The 22,187-nt window shown below is 41.0% G+C and overlaps 1 protein-coding gene across 1 annotated transcript in view; it reads left to right on the forward strand.

Moving 5' to 3' along the window:
• Hecw2 (HECT, C2 and WW domain containing E3 ubiquitin protein ligase 2) overlaps positions 1–22,187 on the forward strand; it is a 215,097-nt gene that overhangs the window by 88,975 nt on the left and 103,935 nt on the right. The window contains exons 4-10 of the mRNA XM_042688309.1: positions 3,169–3,244; positions 9,340–9,509; positions 12,376–12,518; positions 17,205–17,305; positions 17,735–19,005; positions 19,090–19,174; positions 19,747–19,842. Of these exons, the coding sequence (XP_042544243.1) occupies positions 3,169–3,244; positions 9,340–9,509; positions 12,376–12,518; positions 17,205–17,305; positions 17,735–19,005; positions 19,090–19,174; positions 19,747–19,842 (1,942 nt within the window). The remainder of the gene's footprint in view (positions 1–3,168; positions 3,245–9,339; positions 9,510–12,375; positions 12,519–17,204; positions 17,306–17,734; positions 19,006–19,089; positions 19,175–19,746; positions 19,843–22,187) is intronic.

The raw sequence follows: 22,187 nt of genomic DNA on the forward strand, positions 1-22,187 counted from the left end.
ATCACTGAAGGCAGTTGGAGTTTATAATCTGCTGAATATTGAATTCGTCCCATCAATTTTATATTGAACTAAATCTATTAAAGCCTGCAGATAGCTTAGAATTAATTAATTTGCTTCAAACGGATTTTAGAGTACTTAAAAGCGTCATCAGTAGAGCACTGCAATAAGAAAACAGTATTTTGGTTCAGAAACTCACTAATGGGATTCACGTGGCATGGATGTCGGACCAAGCTGGAAACTCTGGGGTCATTGTTCATGTGAATACTTTCTTTGGGGAGAAGCAAACACTGGACTTGATAGCAGCATGATTCTCCCTGTCCCTCAGGTATATGGCATGTGTTTAGTTATCCTGACTGATTCACAGCACTGATCTTCACAGATCTCACTAGTATCATTATACCATGGCTAAATGCATAGAATCAACCTGGAAGGAAAGACGCAAACTCCACAGCAAAAAAGAATGAGTGGCCACCCTAATCGTGGTCTCCTTTTTCATATATCCTATTGCAATGAGTCAAGGATAAAAAAAAAGAATTCTGTCATCTCTACCATTCGTACTTTGATGTCATTGTCATTCATCAGAGTACACAGTGATATGGGTCTCAGCCCCTGGAACAGGAAATCCTTTGGCTGCCGGGGTAGATTACAGCCACCATCATTCACTACCACTCATTGTTTCAGCACTTGGTTGAGAAGTAAACTTGACAGTGTTCCTTTTCAGTTTTCCTGGAATGAATCTGTGGAGTTTATTTAAAACCTCTCCCTAACCACAGAGTACAGATATGTTCGGTATCACTAATGTCCCTGTATTTAGTGGTACCGTTCGGTCTTTCCTGGCTTTATGATAACAAATGAATTCTTTCAGTATCTTGCCAGAGAAGTCGTATAGGACACTTTTTCTTTGAATTCTACAAGAACTGGTTCATATTAGCCTTTTGCTAGATGATAAATTTTATCTTGAAAATGACAATTGGGAGAATATTTTTTTTTTCATTTTTAAAACAATATCTCACTTAAAATGGGTATATAAGAATAGACACAAAGATGACATGTTCTTAGAGGGCCACTTCCCACTGGGCAGTGTGGTCTATTTGAGTAGGTCCGGTCTCCTGGATCTACTATGACATGGTGCAGCAAAGAGCAGGGTGCTGCATGTCAATCTGTTGTCATCTTCAGTATGTTCCCATGGTCACCACCATGGTCAGGGGTTGTTCCTTGCTGTGAAAGCAGGATAGGAAAATTACCACCATCAGTAATGAGTCAAAAGAATATGAAAACAATATAACACATCCCACATATTTTCTGGGCAACAGTTGTATTTCATCCCTTCCATACCATCAGCTTCTTGATGAAATAGTGATACCTAGATTGTCCCCTGGTATGTTGTACATAATAAGTGAAATGGTCACAAGGAAGTTAAATTCCACCACAGTCTTGACTACTGTAGCAAGAGCTAGAGAGATGGCAGACAAAATTTGAAACTCATTTAGCATTTCATTTGCAAGTTTTCAGCTTTGCTTGGATTCATAGTGATAATTTTTAATTTCCTGATGGTGTGTCATTTTTATAGGAGATACAAAGCATAGGAAATTTAAGAAAAAAATCAGTAGTCAAGATGGCTTTAAAGACGGATTTTAATTAGGAATTAAGAATGAGAAAGAGATCTCAATGTAGATTTGAGTCAATTCTAAACACAACGAAGGAAAGTAGAGATTTATAGCCAAAGAAGAGTGGATGAGAATGACTAAGAAAGGAGAGGGTAGAACAATTCTTGCTAAGCTGACCTAACAGAATTCTTCCTGAAGAGAGACCAAAATGATTGAGTCCTGGAGACTATTGGAGGGAAAGGAGTTGTCAGATATCAATGGAGATTACATTTGGAGGGTTGGGAGTCTCTGTAAATGACAATAGGGATTTTTTTTCTTCTAAGACTTAACTCTTCCAAAATGTAGATTAAAACCCAAGGTCAGGTCTAGTTGAGCAGAGGACTCAAAAGAATATGGCTAAAATTTGGTCAGGGAAAGATTCTTGATTGTAGGGTTTAATCTGAACTTCAGAACTAAAATGTGATTTCTATTTTAGATCTTTTTAGAATAAAGCCTGCCTTGAATTCTGTGCCTTATAATATTATGTATTTTTTCCTAGCATATCACAAATTGTGCACTGATTGCACATAAATTGAGAGAAGGTTTTAAAATTGCTATGCAGTCTATCAATTACTGGTTTCATGTGAGATACAATTTGCCCAAAAAGTTTAAAAACAAATGATCACCACAATAGCACCACAAATTCCTATCATTGCTAATTATAACAGTGTGTGTCATGTACCTATGTTGCTGAACAGGACTCTAGAAAGGAGGTTGATACATACCTTGTTATGATTTGAATATGGAGTATCCCCCACAAGTTCATGCATTAAGGCATACGTCTTTAGCTGAGGGTGGGATTTGAGAAGGTTCTGGGCACTTTAGAAGATGGAGCCTGGCTGGAGAAACTAGGTCAGTGGGAACTAGTGGGAGTGTGGGGCCTGTTATCCTGTCCCTGGCCTCTTCCTGTCTCCCTGCTCTTTGCTTCCTGTCAGCCTTGCAAGTGGTTCACAATCAAGAGCCACGTGACCATGAACTGAAACCTCTGAAAGTCTGAGCCAAAAGGAATTCTTTCAGCTTTTCATTGTTTATGTCAAATACTTCTGTCATAGTAATGCAAGTAACAGGAAGGAAAACTTCTGTATATACAAATGAGTATTTGGCTTATTATAGATTTTCCTAATAAATCAAAAGGAATTCAGTATTTGCTTTTGAAGAGAATGTTTAATATAGTGGCAATCATATAAGTACTTTACTACATGTACTTTACTACATGTACTAAATGTACTTTACTACATACAAATTATATTATTATTAGGGAAAAGAGGACCTAAAATAGGCTGATTCCTATTCCAACGAAATTTCGGAGCTCATGTGTATTTTTTATTTTGGGTGAGGATTCAATGTGAGTATGACCACTTCGCTTGTGCTTCGGTTCCAAGATTTGGAAATTTAAAGACATATGGCGTAACGCATTTGATGCAAACATGGTTGTATTTGCAAATGTATGTAGTTCCCTGGGAAGATTTGGTGGCATAATTCTGTATAAAACACAGATGCGTATCTTATTTTTTCTCTTCAGATGGGGGCAGAAGGCATGGAAGGGGGTGCCTCAGGGAATCTGCATTCACGGAAGCTTGTCAGCTTTACCTTGTCAGGTAAGAATTTCTTTCACTGAGGCATCCAGTTTGAGACTGTAGGATTAACTGCTTCTTTCTACAGACTCTTATACATGATAGGTGAACTAGTTTGTTTTTTAATTTGTCATGCTTCTAGATGTTCAGGTATATAGCTTACCTTGAAGAAACAAATTATTAATGTAAATTTAAGAAGTGTTTTTTCAACTGCATTTTTAATGAAAAAAATCACTGAAACTGTAGTATAACATGCTAAATTTCACTGAGGAGTTCTCATTATTTTAAATATTAGTGCATAGTTCAGATAGAGAAAGAAAAATGTGAAGACCAGGGAAAAAAAAGACAAAGCATATGTTTGCATGTGTGTGTGTGTTTATAGCCAGGTGCTCTGGGTTCATTTCTGCAATCCTAACTACTAAGAAAGCTGAGATCTGAAGATAGTGGTTTAAAGCCACCCTGGGCAGGAGAGTCTGTGAAACTCCTATCTCCAGTTAACCACCAAGAAGCTGAAAGTAGAAATATGAATGCCAGTCTTGAGCAAAAGAGCTCAGGGACAGTACCCAGACCCTGAGTTCAAGCAAAAAAAGAAAATGGACAGTTGCTTTTGTTTTCTGCTTAGTGGAATATTTCAATTGCTTGTGGGTTTATCTAAAGCATTGCTTTTCAAATTATGAATTGGGACACATTTGTACTTCATGAGTTTGAGTTGAAACAAGCATTTTTTTTAAAGAAGAGATTGCCAGGCAGCAGTGGCTCATACATGTAATTCTAGCTACTCAGGAATCTGAGATCTGAGGATTGCAGTTTGAAGCCAGCCGCAGCCAGAAGTGAGGCTGTAGCTCAAGTGGTAGAGCGCTAGGCTTGAGCATGAAGAGGCTTAGGGACAGTGCTCAGGTAATGAGTTCAGGCCCCAGGACTGACAAAAGAGAATAATATTGAAGTGATTACCAATGGGTTTCCCCCCACCTGAAACATCATGCAAGCTGAAACTTTTCACTGAAAGTTTATATATCTGTGTATGTGTACTGAATGGCAACATACAAAAGCAAAATTTACTTTCGGCCCAGGGTGATGGCAAAAAGTTTGAAAAGCAGTGATTTAAAAGATGAATTAGTAGTGATTAAAAGCATCATTTTTTAAAAAGAAGAAATAGTGATAAGACTGTTATATTTGATCAAAGTATATTGCATGTATATATGAAATATCACAGTGAGGCTCCTTTGTATAATTAGTATACATTAATTTTTTAAAAAAGCATAGAAGAAAGAACAAGAAAATCAGTCTCTGAATTGAATTTGTGTGTGTGTGTGTGTGTGTGTGTGTGTGTGTGTGTGTGTACATGTGCACAGGTGTGCACGCCAGTCCTGGAGATTGAACTCAGGGGCTGAGCACTGTCCCTGAACTTTTTTGCTCAGGGCTTGCCCTCTAGAACTTGAGCCACAGTACCACTTCTGGCTCTTTGGTAATTAATTGGAGATAAGAGTCTCACAAACTGTGATCCTCATATCACAGCCTCCTGAGTAGCTAGGATTACAGGCATGAGCCCCTGGTGCCTGGCTGAACTGAACTTTTAAAACAGATGGCAGTATTACAACACACACACACACACACACACACACACACACACACACAGAGTATAATAGATCTCTCTCTCTAAAGATGTTTTATTTTCATTCTTTTTTTTAAAAAAAAATCTAAGGCTTTTGAAATTTAAATTAGATCTTTTGTGTGTGTGTGTATGTATGCTTCTAGGATTTGAACTCAGGATCTTAACACCTTCTAGGCAGATGCTCAGGTTATTTTTTGAGATAGGACCTCACTGTTGCCCAGATCATCCTGGACTATGATTTACCTATTTTATACTTCCTTCTGTAGCTAGGATAAAAGATACACACCGCCATTCACTGAGATAAAGTTCGCAAACGTTTTTACCTAGTTGGCTTAGAAAGGCAATCCCTTGATCTCAGCCCCTGTATAGCTGAGATAACAAGTACACACTACTCTTCCCAGCGATTGGTTGGGATGAGCTCTCATTAACTTTTTTCTCAGACTGTCTCCGAACTGCCTGATCTCACCTCTGGAGTAGCTAGGATTATAATATTCACCACCAGAGTTCAGGATAGATCCACTTTTCTTGGCTGCAAACATACTGCAAGTGAAAAGAAGCATTGAAAGCAGTGAGATGTTACAGAGAGAAGCTCCACAGGGCGCAGTTGTCACCTAATGACCAAAGTGTTCACAGCTCTTCATTTCTAGTCTTTGCACCATCTTTTCTCCTCTTACTCGGTGCTTCATATGAATGCATCATTTGCTTTGGTTCTCTAGTAAATCTCCGAGGTTACAAAACTGGAAGCTTAGGGTTCAAATATAGTTTGCTTGAAATCCTTAGGAATTTTAAAATGTCTAGGTTTTCAGAATGATACTTAAAAGTACCACTTTTAAGTAACACACACGTGCATACACATAGTATACACACGATGTTTTAACATTCTCTATGGATTGCTTGCTTGGTTTAGACATGTTGCCCTATGATTTCAATTATCTGGATCATTTTATTCTTTTTTTTTTTTTTTCTTTTTGGGTCCGGTCCTGGGGCCTGAACTCTGGGCTTGGGCGCTGTCCCTCAGCTCTTCAGCTCAAGGATGGTGTTCTACCACTTGAGCCACAGCACCACTTCTGGCTTTTTTCTTTTTGCTTATGTGGTGCTGAGGAATCGAACCCAGGGCCTCAGGCATGCAAGGCAAGTGCTCTACCACTGAGCCACCTTCCCAGCCCCGATCTGGATCATTTTAAACACAACCTTCATGTACTGGTTTTGACTTGACAGGGAATTTTACTGATCAGGAGTTTGTGAATCATCAGGAATGGAGATTGCAAGGATAATGAGATTACAGCAACTTTCTCTGAATGCCTGGCTCATTCTTTACTCATCCTTTCCTTCTCTTACTGGTTTTCAGAGTCAACATCACAATACATTTAATGCAGTGTTGTTGATAGAAGGTCCTCTTGGTTGAATATTTCAGTATTTGCTGACATACTGAACTTTCCCCCTCTACTGCCCGCATTGTGTCATGAGAGGGTCCTCATCTGCTTTCATCCCATGTAATGGCCATGAGTTCTTGTGAAGCATTGGTCAGAGTTCTCTTGGGAGTATGTCCTTGGCAGTTGGCTCCCATAATCCATTTTGTCTTTCCCAACAAAGGCCTTCTATTTCAGGAAAGTGCCAGGTAAAAGTGTTAAAGTATAACAGTATTTTCTGGAAAGAAGGAAAGCTTTTGGGCACAGGCAAATGCTTCTTTAAATACTTCTTCTAGCATCTCACCTCTGCTCATAGGGCATCTGGCTACTTACCATCCACTCACCTCCTGTCCACAGTCAGACATTGTCAGATAGTAAACAGTAATGCTAAATGCCATAAGAGATTTAAAAACATTCTATAATGCTGATTCTGAAACAATTAATCTGGTTGTAGAGTGATAGTAGGTGTTAATATTTATCTGTAAGTATTAAAGCAGCATAGAATAAATAGTTGCCTGCAGATGTGCTACATATCTAAGGATAAGTGGAGACATAAGTAATGAAACCCTACAACTAAAATGAAAATTCATTCTGATTAATATTTTAAGCCTCATCCAAAGAAGCTTGTAACTAGAATATTTAATGTGCCATATATTTATGGCTTTGAGTCCTGTCTTGGCCTATTATTGAAGTGAATATTGCTGAGCAATAAATCACATAAGCCAAAAAAAAAAGAAATGCAAGAGCAGGAATGAGATACCTAACGGTAACTGAATCATCAGATTACAAATAACTGGTAGTTCATTATCTCTACTAATGAAGATTAGACTACTATAAATGAAGATTTATAAAGTATCTCACTGAGGAAGAGTTTGATATGAGAGTTGTCTAGTCTTGACATCTTTCATCCAGTGATTTAACTGGGATATCAGAGTTGTCTAGTCTTGACATCTCTCATTGATTTAACCTTCCAGTAGAATGCTTTTTTGTTTAAAGCTTTGATTTTCTGATAAATCACCAAGATTATGAATGAGTTGATTCTTCAAAGTGGCAGCCATTTCTATGTTACTCTTCATGTACTATAAAGAAATTCCTCTTTTGGAAATAGATTTAATATCTGAAAAGTATCATTCAGTCTTTGAATCAGAGGCAGGCACATGCCACCAAAAAAAAAAAAAGGCAAGAAAATAAATGTGTAAATTGCATTTTCTACTCCGGGCTACTTTATGCTAAAGGAAACCAGATGAAAACATGTAGCAACAATAAACTGACAGCCTATTGCAAATGCTGTGTTTAAAAATGACTGCATAGTTTGTGAATCATCAGGAATGGAGATTGCAAGGATAATGAGATTACAGCAACTTTCTCTGAATGCCTGGCTCATTCTTTACTCATCCTTTCCTTCTCTTACTGGTTTTCAGAGTCAACATCACAATACATTTAATGCAGTGTTGTTGATAGAAGGTCCTCTTGGTTGAATATTTCAGTATTTGCTGACATACTGAACTTTCCCCCTCTACTGCCCGCATTGTGTCATGAGAGGGTCCTCATCTGCTTTCATCCCATGTAATGGCCATGAGTTCTTGTGAGGCATTGGTCAGAGTTCTCTTGGGAGTATGTCCTTGGCAGTTGGCTCCCATAATCCATTTTGTCTTTCCCAACAAAGGCCTTCTCTTTCAGGAAAGTACTTGTGTATGATGACCTCTATAATAAAGGTTTGGGCACAGACTTTTCCCTACTTGATCTAATCTAAAGGCCTCCATGAAGCAAACTTCCTGGAGTGGAATGTTCTGGACCTGCCCAAGACTGTTTGAAACAACATGAAGTTCCCTACAGTCTTCCAGAAGTTTTCAAGCCTACTTATCTCACAGAGCTATAGATTCATCAAACCAATATTGTTAGAAAAGTGTTGGGGACCCAACAGAGTCAGCTTTAGTTCCTGACATTTTTGTATCCGTTAGCCTGACCATCTTAAAAATGTCTCCTCTCAGGGCTGGGAAGGTGGCTCAATGGTAGAGTTCTTGCCTTGCATGCATGAGGCCCTGGGTTTGATTCCTCAGCACCACATAAGCAAAAAAGAAAAAAGCCAGAAGTGGCGCTGTGGCTCAAGTGGTAGAGCGCTAGCCTTGAGCTGAAGAGCTGAGGGACAGCGCCCAGGCCCAGAGTTCAGGCCCCACGACCAGACTCTCCCTGCTCCCCCCGCCCCCCACCAAAAAAAAATGTCTCCTCTCTAAAAGGCCTTCAGCTAAGACTTTTAAGCAACTCCTCATGAGTTGTTTCATGATGTCAAACACAATCTATGGATCGAAGGTAGGTTGTAAACCATTTATCAAAACATTTAAGTGAATTTACAGGCTTTGAGAAAAGTAACTGCAGAATTACTTATACTAATGGGTAACATTCACAACATGTTAGAAACATTTCTGATCAACTTTCTTCTGATCTTCATTACATACATTGAGCAATATGACATTTATAAAAGGATCAAATGAATGTGTACTTCGGAGTTCAATCTCTAAGCTTAGTTCAAACTTATTTCTACTTATTCAAAAGTCAAACTTAGTTCTACTTACACAAGAGTGAGGCTTTTTTTCATTATGGAATATGTTTTTCAGTGAACAGCTTGTTAAATATTTCTCTCCAGACATTGTCTAAAACTGTTTTCCAAACTACGTTGCACTGGGAAAAGATGCTGAAGATGCTCATGCTGTAATACAAAGGTTTCTCAGGAAAAGTCAAGTTTAAGAGTGTGACATGGTGGTTAGTGTGTGGTATCATTTCTGTTTCGCAGCCTGTTAGGGGGTCTCTGTGCTGGAATTATTGCCATAATCCAGTTGTCCTCATTTGTCTGAGAAGTTGTAGCGTGAATAACTTTGCTATCGGTTTACCAAACAATTTCTGTTTAGAGTATTCTATGTGATTATTTAAGAACAAATTGTCTTTGAGCTATTTGTTCTAATCTGGATATATGGACCCTTCCTTCCTTTCTGTCTCCTTTTCCCTTCTACCTCTTATTCTTCCTTTCTTCTTTGTCCCTCCCTCTTTACTCTGTCTCTCTCTGTCGCTGTCTCTCTGTCTCTCTTTCTTTTTCTTTAAAGATCTTAGGGCAGTTGGGCTAAAGAAAGGGATGTTCTTCAATCCTGACCCTTATCTTAAGATGTCCATTCAGCCAGGGAAGAAGAGCAGTTTCCCCACCTGTGCCCACCACGGGCAGGAAAGAAGGTCTACTATCATCAGCAACACCACTAATCCCATCTGGCATCGAGAGGTAAGTCGATCCTCAGGGGGTTTCTACCTGACAGGCCAGCAGCCAAGTTCATCTGAACTCTGTGCAGTGGGTGCTGTTTCTGAGTGGGTCCCCAAAGGGTAAGGTAGTTCTCTTGGGAAAGTGATACAACGAGAATGAGCTATTTCCATCATGAAAGCCTCGTCTGTAGGTACTTGAGTGAAGCCTTCCCACAGGTGCACACATTAAGGGTCTAACAGAGGACTCGGAGATCAAAATAAATACCCTAATGATTTCTTTAAACAAAAAGTCATCATGAGGACTGGGAAGGTGGCTCAGTGGTAGAGCACTTGCATTGCATGCTCGAGGCCCTGGGTTCGATTCCTCAGCACCACATAAGCAAAAAGAAAAAAGCCGGAAGTGGTGCTGTGGCTCCAGTGGTAGAGCGCTAGCCTTGAGCTGAAGAGCTGAGGGACAGCGCCCAGGCCCAGAGTTCAGGCCCCACGACCAGACCCCCCCCCAAAAAAAAAAGTCATCGTGAACAAAACATCCACATTTTAAATAAGAGCAGAATCTTTAAAATACTGCCTTGCAAGTGTTGACATTTTGTTCTAGCATATATTCAGATCACATTAAAGGAATTGCTCAGCCTGTGATCTGTGGCCAGTGTTTTTGTGGATTTCTGGCTTTTTGTCAATGGTCCATTCAGGGAGTTGCCATCCTAGGTGAGGCAGATTGTGTGGAAGGCACAGCTCCGTGGTGCTTCTCGTCATCTTTGTGTGCCAAACCAGTGAAGCCAAGCAAAGGATTTTCTCATTAGAGCTATGGAAAATCAATAAAGAGATGCCACATCATTTCTCATTGAGTGAACAAGGCAGCTGGAGCTGACCTGGCATTTTTCAGAGATGCAAGGCGTGTTTCACATGTGAGTGCTAGAATGTTTCTGAGTGACCCTTTACCGGCATAGAAGTTACACAGTTAATGACCTCCTCCTTTAAGTGTATAAAGGCGATACTATGGTGTAACATGGTTGTAGAAATATTTAATTAGACAGAGAAATCCAAGGGAACTGAAACCCACTGGAGAAAAGGTATGGCTGAGACTTGCCAGGCAGTGCCATGTCTCCTGGGCAGCTCCTGTGGTTATATGAATGGAAGCTTATTGGCTATTGTTTTTATACCTGGTCTAAAAAACTGTTTATGAACTCGTAATGGCAAAAAAAAAAAATTCTGAAGAACATACCACCGAGTGGCCAAGATTGCAAGCTTGAGCAGTTGGTATCCAACTTGCTTAGCATTTTATTTCCAACTTATTTATTTTTTGGCTGGGGTAGATGGTGGGGCTTGAATCCACAGCCTTGTACTTCTGGGTAGGCTCTCTACCACTGAGCTGCATCTTCAGCCATCATAACATTTTATATTTACACAATTACACAATTCTTGACCATATCACCAATGCAAGCCTGCCGGGGGAGTCTGAAAGAAGAGATTATTATCTTTCCATTTTGATAGTCAAGAAACTAAAAGTGCTTATATGACTACCTACCTATTCAGAGGCAGAGGGACTTTAAATTTGGCTTTTTTTCCCCTGCCAGTCCTGAACTCAGGGCCTGGGCACTGTTCCTGAGCTTCTTTTGCTTAAGGCTAGCACTCTACCACTTGAGCCACAACACCACTTCTGGCTTTTTCTGTTTATGTGGTACTGAGGAATCGATTCGAGGGCTTTATGCATGCTAGCACTCTTCCACTAAGCCACATCTTTTTCTAAGCAAGTGCTTTCCTCCATTAAGCAGACTGCTCAATTGCCTAGCCCTCTGGAGATCTTTAATCATTATAACTAAAGTGAGTGGTGCCTAAGTTTCTAACAAGCCAGCACCCTTCACACCACAGTAGTTGTGTGGAATGCCAAAAAGAGTGAAATCATTATAATTCAGTTCCCATCTCCAACACTTGCTTATCCTGAGGTTCTTTTTTATAAAGATAAGTTTACCTTTGCAAAAATAAAACAAGTAGGCTCTGGGGCTGAGAAGGTGGCTCAGTGGTAGAGTGCTTGCCTTGTATGCATGAGGCCCTGGGTTCGATTCCTCAGCACCACATAAGCAGAAAAAAAAAAAGCCGGAAGTGGTGCTATGGCTCAAGTGGTAGTGTGCTAGCCTTGAGCTGAGGAGCTGAAGGACAGTGCCCAGGCCCAGAGTTCAGGCCCCACGACTGGACCCAAAAATTAAAAATAAAAATAAAAAAACCAAGTAGGCTCTTTATTTTCTATACTTACCAATGTCCAGTCCAGTTTTCTGTAATTGCAAATCTTAAATCAAAACAAAAAAAAATCCCATCTTATGTCATGATTTTAGCTTCCTGGTCCAGAAGAAATGACCCTATGTATTTTATAAATGTATCTTATATACTGAAGTAATGATTCCATATATACCTTGTTTTATTTAAGTATATAGCAGGGAAAGCACAGAACTCTATAGTTCCAAAGATAGTTTGGAACTTCAAAACCCTAAGAGGTTAGGAATTTAGATGGCCATTCATCAAACAGGTAATTTTGAACTATCTTATATCAAGATAATAAATGTCAGAGAATTAAGATACAATACATGTAGTGACTGCTAAAATTAGATTGCGTATAACTGAATATTTCATGACATTCCCTGGTTCTGTACCCAGAAGGGCTGACTGAATGAAAGGGCTTCTTTTGCCAAAGATTCTTAACAACTGGTGTTTAATTATTAAGAATGTTAATGGCTCCTAGTGACTATGCAACTGACAGATATTTCTAGCAGTGCAGATTCTGATTGCCATTGGGTTTTCAAGAGATGTCAATTTCCTAATGGTTCAAATAGGATAAGGTCATATCTGTCTGTCTTTTGAGCCAACATTTACCTGGAGTTTTATTTTCTTTTCAGAAATATTCCTTTTTTGCACTTTTAACTGATGTCTTGGAAATTGAAATTAAAGACAAATTTGCCAAGAGCCGCCCTATCATCAAGCGTTTCCTAGGGAAACTCACCATTCCGGTGCAGAGACTGCTGGAGCGCCAAGCCATTGGGTAATCTTCTCATACTTTCAGGAACCTTGTTAAGATTACTTTGTACAGAAACAACTGACATGAAGGACGATAATCCTAGGTATTTTCTTACTGACTTAAGCTGTAGTGTAATTTCTTTACAAATAAAACTGCCCTTATAGGAACTGAGCGGACCAAAGTACTTTGTTTTAATTTTGCACCTTTATTCTTGCTATCCATATCTTTTCCAAGGTGTACCGGCTAGTAGCATTTCAACATCCTCTCTTATAGTGTGCAATTTTGAGTTATATTGAACTTGTGCTACAAAACTCTCTCCTTGCAGCAGAATTCTATTGCTAGGCATATATTTACTAGGTTACTCTCCCATTCAGAGAGTCTGTCTTTTTGATCCTGGAAAACAAAGTCAACTTTGTTTACTTAAAACAAGATCTAATTTAGGAGGTATTCTTGTGAACTCCCACACATATGCATGCATGCAGTCAGGCATTGACAGACTTTTAGAATGTGATTGATAGCTGTCTCTTTCTGAAAGCTTTTTGTAAGCTGTAAGTAATGTAGCCAAGAAATCATCATAAGCCGTCTCCATGCTTCATGTGCATTCTTTCACAGCAGAGATCAGCAAGCTCAGGACTACAGGGTGCACTGAGCTGGCACTGGGGGAGCATCTCTGAAGGAGAGCATTCTGAACACACAGCGTGATAGGCGCAGCAGTAGCAGCAGCATTCATACCAGTAGAAGCTAGTATGAGCACCATACCAGCAGCAGAAGTAATGATAGTCACCTGAGGTGCTAGGTGATTACTCAGGGTTAAGTGTGTCCCATTCATTTGCTCAGATAATCGTCTCAGCAACTCTTAGAGGCGGGTAAAGAAATAATAACCATTTCAGAGATGAGAATCTGAAGCTAGCAAGTAAGTAGGATTTCAGTTTAGACCCATCTGTCCTACAATCCTGGTTTCTATGAAACAACTAAGGACTGGCTGCAATTGCCTTCATAAAGTTGATCATTCATATTCATTCTGGCAAGTCACAATTTTGGGAACTTTAGTTTCCTCATCTGAAACTAAAGACTCTGATCACTAAGGCTCTTCAAAACCTGAATCTCAAATAGATTTTGATAGACTCTTTAGACTCTTAGAGGCAGTTTGGGAGGTGGAGTAACCTCATAAACTAGGAATATTTTATAGAGTTCCAGCAGCATGATTTTCCTGACAAAAGCTGGTAGGCCACAATTATTTTAAGGATAATTGTTATAGCTTCTTGAAAAAAATACCTTTAGGAGCCATCTAAAATTTTTTTTTAGGATTTATAGAAAGTGAAAAATTAGTGAGAAATTAACTGCAGTACATGTCTTATAATATGATTTAATTTGTATAATTATAAGAGTGTAATTTATATATGACCCTTGATGGAAGTATCAATTTGATGTATGCCAGCTAGTATGATCAAGGCAGAAGTAAAAGCTTGCTGGTGACTAAACGTGTTGTTGACTTGCTCTCTTTTGAAGTAGTCTGTTAGAGAACTAGGCACCTAGAGAAATCCTAGTCCTAGACTCCATGTTTACTGGAAGCTAGTCCAATGTGGATTCATAAATATCAGAACTGTCAGAAATTTCTCTATGTGTGGACTAAAAGTAATGCAGTAATACTATATATAAGCATATTAGCTATTAGCATCTCAGTGTAACAGGGCTGATCTGATGACTATTGTCCACTAAGAAATTGATACATTTCCTACCAAGTTCTGTATTTAATTAGTTATGTGTTTGGCAGGCTGCAACTCTCTGAAATAGAATGGTACAGGATGAGGTTTCATAGGATGAGTTAGAAGACCTTATGAATAACCTTTTTTTTTGTTTATTACCAATGCTGAGTTTTGGATTCAGGGACTTGATCTTGAAAGGAAAGTGCCCTGTCCCTTGAGCCATGCCCCAGTCCTTTGGGTTTTTTTTTTTCATCTTGATCATATACGGTCTCATGTATTTTACTGCCCAGGCTTGAGATAACAAGTATGTACTTCAATGTCCAGCCTGTTTTAATGGAATTCTATGCCTCCATCAGAAAGAATGATATCGCCCCATTTGCTAGGAAATGGAAAGACTTGGAAAAAATGTTAAGTGAAGTAAATAAGCCAGGCCCAAAGAAACATAGGTCCTGTGGTTTCCCTTATTTACAATAACTAGAATATGTCTGGGACCAGCAGAAAAGGTCAAAAGCTATGTACATATGACCACATAAGATGATCTTAAGCGAAATGAACTCCAGCCTGTTTTAGAGACAAGGTCTTGCTTACTTTTGCCATGGCTAGTTCTGAATGACAACTCTCCTGCTTGCATTTCCACTAATAACCTATTTTGAGAGGATCTGTTTGAATGTGACATATTTTTTTCAGAGCATGGCCTGCTTTCTTCTAAAACACACTGTAAATTCCTCTAGTTACATCAGTGACAGAATGTCCCGGACAATTAGTGAGAGTTTTAGGGCGTGTAGTTTTCATGATAATAAGTAGTAATAATGAGTAATGATGTGTAGTATGGTCTTCATATTGATCTGTCACACAGCAAGAGGCAGTCAAGATGTCACTGGACAGCCCAGGAGGACCTCTGAATCCTCTGACAGCCACTTAGCATAGGAGAAAGCTCTTGCTCCTTGGAATGTTCTGAACAGGGAGGTTCCAGTAGAGGAACTGAGTTTCCCTTCAGTTATAATTCTTTTCGCCAAGTAGAAGAAATTAATTTGTTAATTGGTTTACTGTATATACATTAGGTGCCTCCTAAGTGTCAATCACTGTGTTGGGAGTTGGAGATGATAGGTAGAGCCCTGTCCTTGCAATTCTTCTGAAACACTCATTTTCTAGCTAAAACTCATCGCTTCTATATATCCTCAGCATTAACATCTCTTTATTTTGATTGGCCAAGGAAGAAGGAAGAAGGGTCAATTTTAAATTCTTAAAGCCTTTGGGCCCAGCGAGATGGGTAAGGAACGTAAGGCTGAGAGCAGGTCTATAGACTTTGCTATTGGCCTATGCTTCACTGGACACTTTGTCAGGCCCTTTTGTGTGACAGTCACTGCATAATTCTGTAAACATGAGAGAGAAGGAGAAGAAAGACACATGCCATTATGCAGATTATAGTCATTACATGACACCTAGTATTTACAACTGACTATATTAACCTTTTACTGAAATCGGCCCCAAATCACAAAGCATATATGACCATGGGAATGTGTTGCAGTGACTGGAGAGTGGGACTCAGTGTTAGATGACCTGTATTTCATCCCAGGTCTGCAACTTCATAGTTGTCTGGTTCTACCTTCCTTCCTTCCTAGAGAAAACAGGATTGCTGTTCATCTTCCAGGTTGCTAGGAGAACTAAAGGAGATCATGCAGGAAAGGCCCTCAACAGAGTATATGTGCCACACAGTAAACACTTCTTATGGGGAAACACTAAGCCCTCATCAGGGAGAAAAATCAGCACATCATTTCTAGAGTAAAATGTCTAACAAATGTTTGCTATGAAGGCAAGAGGATTGAAGTGGGATTTTTACCTTTGTATGTATTCTTTTAAGCAGATTATGCTTGTCCAGGAATGTTTTTAGGAGATACAGATATATACAAAAGTTTTGTAGATTAATGTGAAATAGGGGTTCTAGCCTGTATAGGGCTCAATGTTAGGCAGACATTGCATTTTTCCTTTTGAAATAACCACTAGAGGGCAGTGTGAGAACAGAGCTGATGGATATTGGTCTTTGGGGTCTTAAATGTATTAACTATTGAAATTGGATTCAAAGGAGTTCTCAAATAATGTGATTTCTTAGGAAGCCCAAACCAAAGTTCAGCAGAATAAACTACCAGGAAGCTGGTTCTTGAAGGAAGTTGGGTGGTGTCAAGGGGAATGAAGAGGAATAGAGGGGGAAATGCAGGCAAAAATCCAATGTACGTTCTACAAAATTAAGAATGAGGGAATCGGTGGGAAGGGGCGGGATGAGTGAAAATGTTAAGAGGAGTGACACTGATCAAGATATATTCATAATTGCTTTGTTAAATGGCAACTCCTTTGGACAACTAGTTAAAAGATAATAATTTAAATTTTTTTAAGAAAAAGGAAAGAATAAATCATTTGATTTGGCCTAAGAGTTGCTTGCATTCAAGAACATGAAGTAATTGCAGTGGACTTTGATAAATAGACATGGACTTGAAAGAGATGATAACTCCGCCCTACCTGACACTAGCAGCCCAAGATAGGGCAAAAACTGGGCAGACCCAGTTGTGGCCCATTCTCGCATTCAGTGTGGACCATGACACCCTACTGACAGATCACCTGGGTTAGTCTACCTTCATCAGCACTGCTCACAAGCCAACCTGAGAATCAGTATCAGGCCAGGACCCTTCACAGTGAGGAAAGAGAGGCCAATGAAGAAAGAGAGGACCCCTGTCGCTAGAGTTGGGGGATAGGGCGGCTGCTCTCTAGATAGAGCTGTTCTTATGCTACAGCACAATTCTTGCATTTATAAATATTTATTTGCACAAGTAAATAATAAGAATAATAACACATTGAGCCATATTGGGCCTTGAGCCTATATTTTCTTTATGTATGGATCTGAAGGCCTTAAAGGAAATAGGCGGGATTTGAAGGTAGCCTGTGGGAAGAAGCTAAAGGCTGAAAGGGCAAGAATGTAGTGAGGCTGAAAGGTCTTTTTCTCCTCCCGCAGTGACCAGATGCTCAGCTACAACCTTGGCAGAAGGCTCCCAGCTGACCACGTGAGCGGCTACCTCCAGTTTAAAGTGGAAGTCACATCTTCTGTTCATGAAGGTGAGGGGTCTGTTTAAATTCATAAACACTCATTAAATCAGTTGGCAGTTTGCATTTGGATAGACTTGAGTTTGTGTCTTGTTCTGAAAATAATAGAGTAGATGAATGATTTCGCCTACTGAGAATTGCAAAGTAGACAGGAAAGGTTTTGGTTTTGTTTTTTTAATGTCTCTAAGATGTATGCTTGCATTTAAAAATTGCATTGCAGAATTTTCAACTGTAGCTCGTATTTTATGTCGCACTCTGAGCTGGCTAGCAGGCTGCTCATTTGATAGGGAGTCGTGTATCTTAGCAAGTCAAGCATGCGTTCAGGTTTTCAGTAGGATAGTAGCATTCTTTGAAGTGATTGATTGCCAGGCAATAGGTTGTGCAAATGTCATTTGCTGTTTCTAGTTCATTTTGCTTTACACATGCTTCCTTTTCATTCAGATGCGTCTCCAGAAGCCGTTGGCACGATACTTGGAGTCAATACCGTGAACGGGGACCTGGGAAGTCCTTCTGATGATGAAGACATGCCTGGGAGCCACCATGACAGCCCAGTGTGTGTGAATGGGCCAGTGTCTGAGGACAGCACTGCCGATGGCACGCCTAAGCATTCTTTCAGGACTAGCTCCACTCTGGAAATAGACACGGAGGACCTAACCTCTACTTCCTCAAGGACCTCGCCTCCCAGAGGCTGTCAGGACTCACTCAACGATTATTTAGATGCTGTTGAACACAATGGGCCTTCCAGGCCTGGACCAGTGACCGCCTCTGACAGGGCTGTGGGAGCCTCTCCCAAACTGAGGAGTAGTTTCCCCACCGACACCAGACTCAATGCAATGCTCCACATCGACTCAGATGAAGAAGACCATGAGTTCCAGCAAGACTTGGGCTATCCATCCTCCTTGGAGGAGGAAGGAGGGTTGATTATGTTCAGCAGGGCACCGAGGACTGATGATGGGAAGCTGACCTCCCAGACAAAGCCGGAGGACGACAACTCTGCTGAGAATGAGGATGCCTCCACACACGTAGCTGCTTCCTTGGAGGAGAAGCCAGAGAATCTTCCAGAGCTTGCAGATGCCTCGTTGCCCTCAGGCCCAGCCCCAGAGGAAAGTGAAACAGGCCCCCAACCTCAGCCTAGTGCTGACCACGGCAGCACCGAATTGTGTGGCTCTCAAGAGGTAGATCAGCCCACCAGTGGGGCAGACACAGGCACTCCTGACACATCAGGAGGAAGCCGAAGAGCCACCAGTGAGACTGAGTCCCTGGACCAGGGATCGGAGCCTTCCCAGGTGTCCTCCGAAACAGAACCCAGCGATGCTGCCAGGACAGAGAGTGTGAGCGAAGCCAGCACCAGGCCTGAAGGAGAGAGTGATCTGGAAGGTGCTGATAGCTCCTGCAACGAGAGTGTGACCACACAGCTGTCTTCTGTGGACACGCGGTGCTCCTCTCTCGAAAGTGCACGTTTCCCAGAAACCCCAGCCTTTTCTTCGCAGGAAGAGGAAGATGGGGCCTGTGCAGCAGAGGCCCCCAGCAGCTGCCCCGAGGAGGGCTCTCAGGATTCCCTGTGCACTCCAGGTTCTTTACCTGTGGTGCAGGTGCCCAGTGGGGAGGAGGAAAGGCCTGGGGCAGAATCTGCTGTTTTGCCTGACCAAGAGGAGCTGGGGGAAGTGTGGCAGCGGAGGGGGAGTCTGGAGGGAGCTGCTGCTGCTGCTGCTGCTGCTGCTGCTGTGGCTGTGGCTGCTGATACTGATGCTGCGGATGCGGATACCACTGCTGCTGCTGCTGCCGCTGCTACTGAGACCCAGCCTCAAGATGAGGGGAATGCTGGGGATGCCCAAGGCGCTTGTGAAGGGGCAACTGCCCAGGAGGAGGGTGCCACTGGAGGTAGGGTGTAGAAGGCAGCCTGGCTCTTGGCTCAGCTACAGAGAAGTCATGTAGATGAAAATCACAATGCAGCTGGTATATATAGGTGAATACATAGCTGACTCCTTTATAGGAGGGGTGGGGTGGCACTAACACTTAGCAAAATGAAGGGTAAAAAAGAGAAGAGGGACAAGACTGGAAACAGGACCCAGAAAATGGTGCAAGCAGGTGACAAATATGTACACAATTGGAGCCCTTCCTGGAGGTCAGGCCAGGGAAACTGAGGACTTAATGGAGTCCCCCTTCCCACCTTTTGCGCCATCCTTACCTACTTATTCCAAAAAGAACAAAAAGACCAGCCTCAGGATGTATGCTGCATGTCTGTCGTTCATATTTGCTTGCTTTTTATGGAGATGAGGTCTTGCTCTGTAGTCCAGCCTGGCCTGGAACTCAGAATTCTCCACATAGAGTAAACTCCTGATGACCATATCCCATCTAGGTGTTTCTTAACTTTCTATAGAGACTGTTTGGACACTAAAGGGAAAACAAAGTCATGCCTGAGTAACTTTGTATCTTTGTACCTTTAATGCTAGGTTCTCAAGCCAATGGCCACCAGCCCTTGCGTTCACTACCTTCAGTGCGCCAAGATGTCAGCCGGTACCAGAGAGTGGATGAGGCTCTACCACCAAGTGAGCAGCTACTTACTAAAGGACACACCTTGATCACAAGGGGCAACTCACACTGTGGTCCTGGAGAGGAAGGGATCTGGGGCCATAATTGACTGAGTTTAGAAACCTACATCAGCTCTGCTCTGCTGAGTGAAGGGCAGCAGAAGGAAAGGGTTCTCAGGGATAGCCCCACAATCATGGGAGTAGACCCAGATGGTTAGGTAATAGGGTGGTAGATCCAGATGGATAGGTAAATTGGGTGCATATGAGAGTTTTTAAACATTATTCCTAAGAGCAGTCTGGATTTCATTCCATGAATAGACAAATTGGAACAATCTCAGAAAGACCTCACTGCTTTTCTGTTCCTGCCATTTTATATCATTAAACACAAGGTTCTGATTATTTTTTTTCTCATAGGTTTGGAGTGAAGTGTTATTAATTTTAGAAATTAGTCTACTTTTAGGTTAGTATTGCATTTCTTTGGCTTTCAGGAAATACCGCACTTAACAGGACTGATGGTTGAGGACCAGCAGAGTGCAGTTGTGTAACTGCACTCAGGGATGAGCATGCATGCCTCTTACAACCTGCACAGAATTCATTTAAACTCTGGAATCCCTTGAAGTAATGATGCACTGCAAGGGTAACATTTTGGTGAATAATTGCACAGGCCTGTAAATACTCCCCCTCTCCTCTGCTCAACTATCTTGCATGTGATCATGGCAAGAGATGGAGTCCTTAAACCCCTCCTATTTTAAAAAGGGGAGGGTGGAGGCGAAGAGAGCAGACCACACATTGCTGGCAAGAAAATGCTGAGTGGAGAGTTTTGGTGTGAGCTGAGGAGAGCTGAATGGTACTGTTACAGTTCGACAACAACATTGGCAAATATTTTGATGTTCTCTTGTTTAGTTCCCTTATCTGTGTACTTGGATAACTAAGAACTGCTATTCAGAAAAAAGAAATCATGCATTTTCATCAGTGAAAAAAAATGAAGAAGAAGCAGGAGGAGGAGGGAGGGAAAGAGACTTTTCTTCACCCTTGGAAGAAAGATTCGAGTCAGGAAAGAGGATAATCCTGGCAGATAGTTGAGTATAATTTGAGCATAATGAGTTAAGCATACCAAGTGAAAGTTCTAAGAGGACTTTGTTTTATATACATAGAGAAACAGGATAGTAAGTCCACCCATGTGATGATTTATTATGTAGTTTTGATCAAGTGTGGTCTGAAAACAGTAATTTTTAAAATATCAAAAGCAATCCCCCCAAATAAATCCTATTGTGTGCATTATATAGTGTAAGTGGGGTGCTGAGAATCTGCCATTCAACCTGACCCTCATCACTAGGTTTAACTCATTGTGGGACCAGCTCTGAGTCTCTCTGCCCTTAATTTTGTGAAAATGTGCTTTCCCTAAAGCAAGATAAAGTTCTAGTTAACCTCCCAAGCCAAAAAGGTTGCATAGTGTGCTTATTGTATGTGACAAGATGAAAATGTTTGATGGAATGTTTGTTGGATGTTGCTATGGGAAAACAAACCAAACATCCACTGTATGTATGACTAAGAACGTGAAATAAGGTCCAGTTTTGGGTGACAGTATTGACGCATCAGTAATTTCTGTGATGTAGCAGTAGCCTGTTCCATCTGTTTCAAGTTGTGTATGCATAGATCTACTGTATGCACCGCACAGGTAAACATCAATCATTTTAGAGCCCTGAACTCTTTGTATCCTGAGCATTCTCAGGTTTTCCTCAATGGCAGTCTCTATGGAACCACATACCTGTGGTTAACAAGGGGGATACTGTAATGGGAGCTTCTAGACAGAGGCAGAAGATCATGCTAGTGGATCAATGAACACACTCCTGGTCACTCCCAGTGGCTCTAATAGTTGTTGGATATAAGGTCACTCCTCAGATTGCATTAAATAAGCACAAGTACTTTGTGCTTACGCCTCATATTGTGTTAAATAAGCACAAATACGTTATTGCTGAAGTTATTATGGCCACTATTTGTGACATCTCCATGTATTTGTTTAGGCACTAATTGGCAGATAGTCTTCTTTGGGGGGAATTTTTTATATATATTTTTTATTGTAGAACTACTGTACGGAAGGGTTACAGTTACTTGACTAAGGTAATGAGAACATTTCCTATCGGGCATTTTTACCTCCTCCTTTGTTTTTCCCCTGTCATCCCTTCCCTCCCCACCTCTCCTGGGGGACTTTTTTTTAAAATTAGCAATTCACTTTAGTGAGTTAATACATCCCAAAGTGACAGCAGTTGAGTGATATATCCTATTTAATGAGTGACTGATGAACAGAAAAACCTTAAGATGTGCTCCCTCTTGGTCCATGGTTTTCAGCGTTGGTGGCTTGT

Source organism: Dipodomys spectabilis, unplaced genomic scaffold, assembly GCF_019054845.1.
Source record: "Dipodomys spectabilis isolate Male_0828 unplaced genomic scaffold, ASM1905484v1 ptg000115l, whole genome shotgun sequence".
In the NCBI taxonomy this organism is placed as follows: domain Eukaryota; kingdom Metazoa; phylum Chordata; class Mammalia; order Rodentia; family Heteromyidae; genus Dipodomys; species Dipodomys spectabilis.